The sequence below is a fragment of the Anabrus simplex genome, chromosome 7, assembly GCF_040414725.1.
Source record: "Anabrus simplex isolate iqAnaSimp1 chromosome 7, ASM4041472v1, whole genome shotgun sequence".
Classification (NCBI taxonomy): Eukaryota; Metazoa; Arthropoda; class Insecta; order Orthoptera; family Tettigoniidae; genus Anabrus; species Anabrus simplex.
Genome location: NC_090271.1, coordinates 83,561,786 through 83,573,215, shown reverse-complemented (window position 1 = coordinate 83,573,215; position 11,430 = coordinate 83,561,786). Strand labels below are relative to the sequence as shown.

The 11,430-nt window shown below is 37.8% G+C and overlaps 1 protein-coding gene across 4 annotated transcripts in view; it reads right to left on the bottom strand.

Moving 5' to 3' along the window:
• Positions 1 to 501: 501 nt before the first annotated feature.
• Positions 502 to 11,430, bottom strand: part of LOC136876918 (transcription and mRNA export factor ENY2-like) — a 30,880-nt gene continuing 19,951 nt past the window's right edge. For all 4 annotated transcript variants that reach the window (XM_068228589.1, XM_068228587.1, XM_068228586.1 and 1 more), the window contains exon 4: positions 502 to 769. In XM_068228589.1, coding sequence (XP_068084690.1) covers positions 699 to 769 — 71 coding nt within the window. In that variant the 3' untranslated portion in view covers positions 502 to 698. The remainder of the gene's footprint in view (positions 770 to 11,430) is intronic.

Genomic DNA, 11,430 nt, shown 5'->3' with positions numbered 1-11,430 from the left:
CTGCAGCAACTAAATGCAAGTCGGTCATCAAGTGATGTACAGCGGGACCTGCCAATTGACCAAATAGGTCAGAATATGTATCAGTATGTTTTAGCAGACTGCCAAATTTCTAAATATTAACATAACTGGCATCCACAGATGCATCAGAATTTTTGTTTTAAAATGTATTATCTTTATAAATTTATATTTAAAAAATTGCTGTAGCCCTCGACTATGACAATTAAAACTCAATTTTGTGTGATCTTCCTAAATATTCCAAAAGTAATTATGATCACTGCTTTCCCTAGCAGTGTAAAAATTTAAAGAACCATCAAAAATCCTGCGATTTCTGGAGGGTAGCACATTTATATATGGCCGTCTCCAAAGTGTATGAACATGACTAAAAAACTTGAAAATGTTTAATACTGACTAAAAAAAGAGTAAATTCTCTATTTTTGCCTATCTTAATTTTTCAGAACCAGCGATACTGCTGAAGAATAAAAAGAATATAGGAGAAGAACGGACTGGAGACAAATTTAATGGGCACACATCCTTAAATATGCTTTGAATAATTACATATTTTAACTGGTTGAAAAAAGACTTACAAATTTCCAACAAATCAAATAATGCTTATTCACCAGTATACAATACCATATTTACAAGAAAATCCAACAGTAGACTTTTCAAAATAATTATATATATAATGTTACATGAACACATCATAAATCTTCAGAAAAGTGAGCTTTAATTTTTTGTAATAGTTCCTTCTTGACAGCATCAGGAACCAAAGCTGAAAAAAAAACCTAAAATTAACTCAAATCCAAAAACATTATAAACATTCTATATTTAAAAAAGCCATCTTGTAGTTTTAAGTGGCCACAGTTACGTTACGGGATATCCAGTAAATACAGGAAGATGATATTTCATTCCAAAGATCCCACCTATATGGGATTCAACCACGGTCAACTTGGGTGTGAAGTCAGTGAAAATGCCACTTGGCTTTGAAACTCTCCTCTTCTAAATCTGACCAGTATCCACACATTATGTATGTGAGGAATCCGTCAAATCCCCTCCCATTCAGTAGTTATTTGTTTTACCAAATACTGCTCCTCCAGACGTCAGAAGAAAAGCAGCCATGGCGCAAATGTTAAAGAAGTCAAGAGTTGCACGAAAGCTCTCTCCAGTACAGTACTCTGCAGAATCCACCAAGTACACACTAAAAGTACGCAAACTACCATAGACAGATCATCACTCCACTGGCACCTTTACTGTTATCCCCAAATGGAGAAAACGCTTTAATGAAAATCTACCACAAATGCCACACTCATTCAAGACACAACCAAGCAAGGTTGAGGGATTTCATTCACCTCTGCCATCTGATGCAAACAATCAAAACTCAAACCGGACAAGGGAGGTGTGGCTACACACTAAAAACATGGGGTTTCCATGAAAGTGCTGCATATGACTGTGGAATAGAGGAGCGTATGCAAGGAGTCCCAGGCCTGTCAAATGGAAATGAAACCCTATCATTTGTATAAGAAAGCAGCATGTTAGAAACATTGTGAGCATCCACAGCAATTATAAGCATAGCAGGCTGTTGGCCTTATTTACACAGTCCCTGTGTCATATTTAGATATAAGCCATATTAGCACATACTTAAGAGTGGTAAATATAGAGGTGCGACGCAAGTTGCCCATTATTATAACATGAAAAGTGAGTGTCCTTTATGCACCTTACAGTCAAAGAGAAAAACATTTTTATTTCTTCATTGCAAGTTATACAGTAAGCATATTTTCATGTAATCTTCATAATAAACAAACTGACATACATGCACAGAAAGCTATTAGAAAGAGAAGGGGTGGCATACAGAGATGCTGTAGTAGAAACAGCAAGGGAATGTCTAGGAACAACTGTGTGTAAAGATGGGAAAAGGCGAACATCCTAGTGGAATGATGAAGTGAGAGCAGGTTGTAAACGTATAAAGAAGACTTATCAGAAATGGCTCTAAACAAGGGCCAAGGCAGATAGGAATCTGGATGTAGAAAAAGAAACAGAGCGAAACAAATAGTTGTTGAATCCAAAAAGAAGATGTGGGAAGATTTTGGTAATAACCTGGAAAGGCTAGGTCAAGCAACAGGGAAACCTTTCTGGACAGTAATAAAGAATCTTAAGAAAGGAGGGGAAAAGGAAATGAACTCAGGTGAACTCATAATAGATCCCAGGGAATCACTGGAGAGATGGAGGGAATATTTTCAACACCTGTTCAACGTAAAAGGAAACCTTCCAGGTGCTGTTGCGAACAGCCAAGCTCATAGGGAGGAGGAAAATGATGTTGGTGAAATTATGCTTGGAAGTAGAAAGGATGGTAAATAAACTCCATTGTCATAAAGCAGCAGGAATAGATGAAATCAGACCTGAAATGGAGAAGTATAGTGGGAAGGCAGGGATGAAATGGCTTCATAGAGTAGTAAAATTGCCATGGAGTGTTGGTAAGGTACCTTCAGATTGGACAAAAGCAGTAATTGCACCTATCTATTAGCAAGGGAACAGGAAGGATTGCAACAACTATCAAGGTATCTCATTGATTAGTATACCAGGCAAAGTATTCACTGGCATCTTGGAAGGGAGGGTGCGATCAGTCGTTGAGAGGAAGTTGGATGAAAACCAGTGTGGTTTCAGACCACAGAGGGGCTGTCAGTATCAGATTTTCAGTATCCGCCAGGTAATTGAAAAATGCTACGAGAGGAATAGGCAGTTGTGTTTGTTTCGTAGATCTAGAGAAAGCTTATGACAGGGTACCGAGGGAAAAGATATTTGCCATACTGGGCGACTATGGAATTAAAGATAGATTATTAAAATCACCCAAAGGCATTTATGTTGACAATTGGGCTTCAGTGAGAATTGATGGTAGAATGGGTTCTTGGTTCAGGGTACTTACAGGGGTTAGACAAGGCTGTAATCTTTCACCTTTGCTGTTCGTAGTTTACATAAATCATCTGCTGAAAGATATAAAATGGCAGGGAGGGATTCAGTTAGGTGGAAATGTAGTAAGCAGTCTGGCCTATGCTGACGACTTGGTCTTAATAGCAGATTGTGCCAAAAGCCTGCAGTGTAATATCTTTGAACTTGAAAATAGGTGCAATGAGTATGGATGAAAATTAGCCTTTCGAAGACTAAATTGATGTCAGTAGGTAAGAAATTCAATAGAATTGAATATCAGATTGGTGATACAAAGCTAGAACAGGTCGATAATTTCAAGTATTTAGGTAGTGTGTTCTCCCAGGATGGTAATATAGTGAGACTGAATCAAGGTGTAGTAAAGCTAATGCAGTGAGCTCACAGTTGTGATCAACAGTATTCTGTAAGAAGATAGTCAGCTCCCAGATGAAACTATCGTTACATCGGTCTGTTTTCAGACCAACTTTGCTTTACAGGAACGAAAGCTGAGTGGACTCTGGATATCTTATGCATAGTTAGAAGTAACAGACTTCAAAGTAGTGAGAATGATTGCTGGTACAAACAGATGGGAACATTGGCAGGAGGGTACTCAGAATGAGGAGATAAAGGCTAATTTAGGAATGAACTCGATCGATGAAGCTGTACGCATAAACCGGCTTCGGGGGTGGAGTCATGTGAGGCGAATGAAGGAGGATAAGTTACCTAGGAGAATAATGGACTCTGTTATGAAGGATAAGAGAAGTAGAGGGAGACCAAGACAATGATGGTTAGACTCAGTTTCTAACAATTTAAAGATAAGAGGTATAGAACTAAATGAGAATTGCAAATAGAGGTTTATGGCGATGTTCAGTACATTCACAGAGGCTTGCAGACTGAACGCTGAAAAGCATAACAGTCTATAGTGATAATGTATGTATGTATGTATGTATGTATGTATGTATGTATGTATGTTGAGTATATTCTGGTCTGAGATTTGTTTCTTATACACAGACTATACTTGTTGTGAACTAACTGATCAGCTGGTGCAGCACAGTAATACACCTGTCATAACCATCACAGTTACACCATAACAGTGTGTGGACTCTTGTTTACTTGTCTTCTACTTTATTATATTGTCTTTGGTTTCACAAGGCAAGATTCTTTCAAGTCTACAGACTGCTTCCGTCTCCATACGAAGATGGAGGTGAACATTCAACCTCTATCATTTCATGGCCTGATGAGGTTTCAGAAGCATAGAAGGTCGTGAAAACCAGCAAGGGATCCTCCAATAAGGAGAGTGCACTGACTTTGGTTCACATGCTCCATCTGGCGCTGTGAAGTTGCTAAATGGAGCAACTGCCACTTTGGGCAGAGTTATCTTCACAGGTGCAACTGGAAGAAATAATGAACAGACATCTAGTGTCTGAGCAGGAGCATTCAAGAAATCAAACTTATGGCACTTCCAAGGGCCTTTATCACCTAGAATTTTTTTCTCACTGAAATAGACAGCATCACGTCACAACAATAGGCTGTTACTTTCTCTGGCAACATTAACAATTTGCTTGACTTTGCAAGTAATGCACCTAATGTGTGTCATGCCAAAGTTCTTCATATCTTCCATCAATTCATCATCAGTGTTCAAGATTAGGTTGTGGTAGATCACTCCAAAAACCAAACTGAAAGACTTGTGCTCTTTGACTTTGACAGGGTGTTTGTCAAACTGACACTATATGAGCAACCAATCAGCTTGAGCTGCAATGTGCACCTTCAGTAACAAACTCCAATTGCATATAAAGTCCTCAAGTTCATTGCATACACTTTCAACATGACTACTAGTTGACCAGCTTGAAGTCATTTCCATCAAACTTTCAAGCTGCAGTAGTTCCCAGGGTGTACCAGGCGAGTTGGCTGGGGCTGTACCTTACTTAAGACCACGGCCGCTTCCTTCCAACTCCCAGCCCTTTCCTATCCCATCGTCGCCATAGGACCTATCTGTGTCGGTGTGATGTAAAGCCACTAGCAAAAAAAAAAAAAATCCCAGGGTGTTGCCACCCTCATTCATTCATATCCTAAAGGCAAGGCCTTGTCGCTGCAACCACATTTGTCTCTCATCTGCTGAGCATTTCCCTAAGGGAATCAAATGTTAAAGACGAGTGGCAGACCACCCTGGACAGGTTTCGCTTTTCAAAGCCCTGTCCAAAATTATCCTCCCCGATGCCACTGACTCCAATCACGGGCAGCACCCCATAACATATACAGTAGAACCTCGATAATTCAAAATCGGTTAATTCAAAATCTTGCCTAATTTGAAGCAGCTCTCGTTCCCAGAAACATGAGGCACAGTTTTGCATGTTATTTAAATTGTTTAATTTGGAATACGGATAATTCATAATTCGAAGAACAATGTCGGTCGCGTTACCAAAACAGACTTTAATTCGAAACTGCCCTTACATTTTGAAAAAAAAAAGTTCTTTACAGAGTAATTTAAATTCAAAATTTCTCTGCGTCATGAAAGAACACATCTTCCGGAACGTGCAGGGTTAACTTTCCGCACTTTCACCCACTTCGGCGTGTCTACAGTGTGCTTCATATCTGCTAAGTACGAGTGGAATCGTAATTATTTGTCCTCGTCTTTGAATTGTGGTTTTTTTTCCTTTCATTGCGTGAGGTTATGTTTGCCATTGTTTTATCCAAGTGCATTATTTGAATAATGTAAATGCACCTTGTTGGATACATTTCTGAAATAGTGTTTTCCATGGCATTTGTAAAGTTTAAACTGAGAATCAAGGTGATTGCATGCATTAATGGGTCTTAGAAGTGCCATAGCGGGAAATCATACACATATAATCATTGTACCGTTGTTGTAATGTGGACGGAAGGGAGAGACTTTCTCCCCTTGTCATAGGAAAGTTTGATAAGTCGCAAAGTTTTAAGGGCATTGGATATGATGCGTGGAAGTACAAGGCATCTAAAATACATACAGTATAGTAATCCAATGAATAAAGCACTTCCACAGGAAAGCCAGTATAGATTTCACCTCATCTCTGAATACTATCTTCTTTCAATTTCACTGTGTGAGGTTATGTTTGCCAGTGAGTTATCCAAGTGCATTATTTGAATACTGTAAATGCACCTAGTTGGATACATTTTGGAAATATTTTTTTCCCATGGCATTTGAGAGGTTTAAACTGTGAATCAAGGTTAATTGCATGCAGTGACGGATCGTAGAATATATTGTGACGCCGCAAGGGTTGGCATTTCCGAATTACGTGTTGGCAGTTAACATTAAGAAATATGGGTAAGTGGTTCCACCTATTCAATACTAAAAAATTGTGAAGTTATTAATACGTCACATATTTATTTGATCTCATTATTGGGACTGGTTTCAGCAACTATACTTGCCATCATCAGCCTAAGAAAATTGTTACAAGGCATTTAGAAAACTATGCTAACATAATTTTAAAAAATTTTGTATGTACAACTTGAACCGTTGTTCTTAAACTAAGTTTTCGTATTGGGTGTACACCATAAATCTTGTATATTTAAAATACAAAGACTAGAATAATTCTTATGAGATACAATACAAGTCATAAATATCATACAATCTTTTGAATATAAAAATAGTAAATTACATTGTCAGATTGCTTGTAGATGTTATGAAAGGTTGATTACAGCATTGAGTTTTGGTAAAAAAAACTTTTTCATAAAATATAACTTGATTGAACATTAAGGGTATTCAATTGGTCCCATCGAATTACATACATTTTTAAAATTCCAGTTGAACCTGCTTTATACGTAACTCTGTTCTGTGTAATTCGTATTTGTACATTATTTCCTTTAGGTCCCGGCAAAATGTAATTTAAAAGCATGTTAATTAAACCTTATTTATACGTTATCCGTTTACATGTAATTCGCTGTTATACGTATTAAGTGTCGGTGAAATATAACTGAGTTTTGCTTAATAGTAATCATCATGTGCTTTTTTTAAAGAAACTACTGTATTCACAAAGTTTCCTCTTTGTCGGCATAGGGGGTTTCGGTGCTGAAACAAAACACAAAGAGTTTCGCCGAGTGACAATGTTGACCCTTACTTACTGGTGGCTGAACAAAGGCCAACCGAATGAGTCCCCTTCGCTCTCTATCTAGCTCCTCCTCTACGTTCGTCGTTTTTGACCTTCACAAAGCCGCCAGAGATTAAGATACATTACAAGCAAAGTGGGCAGTTTTGGTGCGGAAAAAAAAAAGAAAATACAGTAAATTTGTTTGAATATGAGAATTTCTTTCGTGGGAACAACGGAGAAGTAAAATGTCCGCGATGCTGGTATCTGGTGTTTACTGTTGAACAGTAGTTTTGTCATTCAATTGCTTTTGATTAGCCATGGAGAACAGAAAAAGTAAAAGTTATACCCTAGATGGAAAAGTAAAATGTATACGTCATATGGAGGCTAATCCACACAAAACAAAAACTGAAATTGCTTCAGATTTAGGGATTGCTTATACCACACTATATACAGTCATCAGTAAAAGAAACGCTATTTTGGATAAGTTCTTAAAACTGGGTTCAAAATCAGCAAAGCGCAGCCATCAGCAAAAGCTCTACCAATTAGTGGCAACATGCTGAAGGCAAAGGCGATAGATTTAGCTAAAATGATCAGTATCACTGCTGATTTCAAGGCTTCATCACGATGGTTGCAAAAATTTAAAAATCGTAATGGAATCACAAGGAGAACAATTTGCGGTGACTCAAAAACTGTGGACGACGTCACGGTGCAACACTGGAAAGAAGAGGTTCTGCTGGGTATCGCAAGCGATTATCAGCCTCCAAACATATACAATTGTGATGAGACCAGCCTATTCTACAATCTCCTTCCTAATAAAACATTAGCTGAAAAAGGTGACTCATGCCATAGATGGAAGAAAAGTAAAATTCGTGTAACAGTACTTCTCGCCACCAATGCAGATGGATTTGACAAACTTCCTCCACTTATGATAGGAAAATCGAAAAATCTGAGGTGTTTTAAGGGTGAGAAAACAAAACTTACGGAATATGAATCCAACAGAAATTTCTGGATGGCTATGCTTCTAATGGAACAGTGGTTGAAAAAAACTGGAAATTAAAATGAAAAAGAAACAGAAGAAGATCCTTCTTATGGATCGACGTGCAGCACATCCACTTCATATCGTTCTGGAGAATGTCCGAGTGGAAGTTTTTCCTCCTAACTGTGCCAGTGTTATACAACCACTTGATTTGGGCATCATTGCAAATTTCAAAGTGCATTATAGAAAAATGCTGGTTCAACATTTAATAACACTGAGTGATGCAGGACGTGAACCTCTCTCCATTAATTTTCTTCAAGCCATGGACTTTATTTTGGCTGCCTGGAAGCAGGTGTCATCCTCCACATCAGCAACTGTTTCCACAGAGCTGGTGTCTTACTAAAAGAGGCTGCCTCAAATGATGATTATGGGGACGGCGTTTTGTCTGGCAATGAGCTAACGCTAACGCTACCGGAGTTTGTACAATTGGTACTTTTGTGCATTCCAATGATAATCTGACTGTATGTGGAGAACTAGGATGAAGAGATTATTGCTGATGTATGCCAACAACACGGTGGTGATGGACCAGCTACAAGCGATAGTGACTGTGATGGATATGGAAATAACGACTTGAATCTTGAAACACCTGAACTACTGGAGACAGTCAGATTGCAGCAACCAATTTTTTGGTAAAAACAGTTCCTAATAGAATATATGTTAATAAACTATGTAGAATGTTCGAGTTTGCCTTGATAGTATCTAGAGTTAAGTGCAATCGATGTGTGTAGGTGTTACATCAGTGCTAAATTTGTAGTGAAATTGGTTTGAAATCATTACTAAGTTTGAAAAAGGAGGTTTATACTCTTAATGCAAGAAAAGTGAAACGAGCCAAACTATCTGATTTCTTTAAGGCTGGACCAAGTTCAAAATAATATTTTCTGTCTTAATGTATTTATTAATTGCAAGGATTTACACATGTAGGTTTATTCCAATGGTTTTTCAGTAAATATGTGATGTATTGTGTAAGTCTGATTTCTAAGTAATTCTGAGTTATAAGTAGTTTTATCTCTTCCTCTTGATATATGTATAAGTCAGGTTCAACTGTATTTTTAACATACAGTAAAATTGGCTGATTTCATTTTAGAATATTAAAAGTCATTATACGCGTGGAGACAGTCAGATTGCAGCAACCAATTTTTTGGTAAAAACAGTTCCTAATAGAATATATGTTAATAAACTATGTAGAATGTTCGAGTTTGCCTTGATAGTATCTAGAGTTTAGTGACTGATATCTTATGTGGATAGAGTAAAATTAATTATATTAGAATATGTGTCACATAATACTGATCTTATATTTTGATTGTTGTATCCATAAATATGCATAGATTTGAGAATTGTAGACTGATGGACGAGATTTCTTGAAAAAACAATATGTTTGAAAGGATTTTGGTGGATCTAGAAAGATCTCGAACCAAGACGGAACTAAGAGAAGAAAATATATTGCGTATTAGCGCGACGGAAGCAGAGACAAAGAGAATTCCTTTTTGTAAATAGAAACTCACCTTAAGCACCAAGGTGACAAAAGTAAAGTTGAAGAGGAACTGCCTTGCGAAATGACAGGCAACAGACCGTGAGCCCTAGCGGAGAGGCGGAGCGTGTTATGTAGGGGTAGGGGTGGTGGCGGTAGCTAGAGGGCACTGGTCGGGAGGACGTGAATTACGGTGGGGGTAGTAGGCTAGCGTGTTACGTAATATTTTGTATTCCGATTGATATTTTGGTATTTTTAGATTATGAATTACTGAGATAAATGTATAAAGTAAAATTTGACATTAAATTGGTGGTTAATTCGAAATCACGTAATTTGAAGTCCGATTGTTGCGTCCCAATGACTTCGAATTAACGAGGTTTTATTGTACATATGCATTTGGCTGTGCAGGAATCTGTCTCAGGTGGATACTACTGCAGCGTACATGACACTTCCACCCAACAGGCTGTGGATACCATCAGGGCTTTAGGACGTAGGTGCATACGTAAGTGGCCTTTGCCCAAACAGCATACAAATTTAAATTTTGAATCAGTTTAAACAACCCTCAAGAGAGAACCAATGGCCACATGACCCTGTGGATGTATTCACAACCTCCCACCCACAGAGGGCAAAATTTACAAATACCAAATCACAAGCCAGAGTCTTGCAAAGATTGCCCCTTTTAGTTGTCTCTTACAACAGGCACAGCAAACTGTGGATGTATTTTATGTCGCCACCCATAAGGAGTTATAGGGTGTGGATAGTGCTAGCAATATATCTGGCAAGTATACAGGGCTGCAAGCATGAATTCCTGAAATAAATCCACTGGCAAAATTCACACCGTGCACAGGATGATATTCATACCAGGAAATAATATCACAAACAAGAAATTACAAATTGTGAACATGGATACAAGAATTGTATAAATTGTATTGGGCGTAAAAAATATTTCAAAGAATAGTGACATAGCAGCACTGTTTGGGCCGTGTAGCTGTCAGCTTCCATTTGAACCCACTATCAGCCAACCTGAAGATGGTTATCTGTGGTGTCTCATTTTCACACCAGGCAAATGCTGAAATTGTAGCTTAATGCCATGGTCATTTCCATCCCAGTCCAATTCCACCATCACCTTAACCCTACACTGCATACTGCAGTTTAGTAACATGCTAAAAGATGGCAAACCTAACAATGTACAAAATATCTTTGACATCTGTACTTCCAGAAATAAAGCTACAGGGGGCTACGGGCAATAATTTTCTCAATCTACGTGCTGTGTTATCTTTGCCTGAGGCAGTTGGACTTGTGTCATGGTGGCTGTGCATGCAGGAGTAGCACTGAAATATAATTCTAGGTGATTCGCTGATGACTGCAGTTTAACAAAATTACTGCCCTGTCCACAACATATTTATTTTTTAACATAAACATCTAATAATGTTCAACTTACAATGCATGTCACTATAAAATAATGAAATATGAATGTATTGTTTTTGCTACATCATGCAACTAAAGCATTTCTTTACATATGCATGTTTGAAGGTTATGTGCATCAATGACTTGAAGTACTTCTTGATAGTGTTCTATTTGATGATTATATCTTATATCTTAATGCCTTAATAATAATAATAATAATAATAATAATAATAATAATGATGATGATGATGATAATAATAATAATAATAATACCATAAGTATTGTGTTCTTACAAGATGGAGTTGTTTATCTTTAGCAAATATATTAGTAATTCCTTTTGACATATATGTGTTATGGCTGGGGATCATCTGAAAATTGTGTTATGGAAATGAGCTTGACGTAAGTGTAACCCTAGTACCTGTGCAAGCTGTGATGTAAGGTATGGATGGATGGCCAGACTATGTTACCTAATAACCATGCAGGCTGTAATGTAAAGTGTGGATGGATGGCCAGACAATGTTACCTAGCAACCCTGCAGGCTG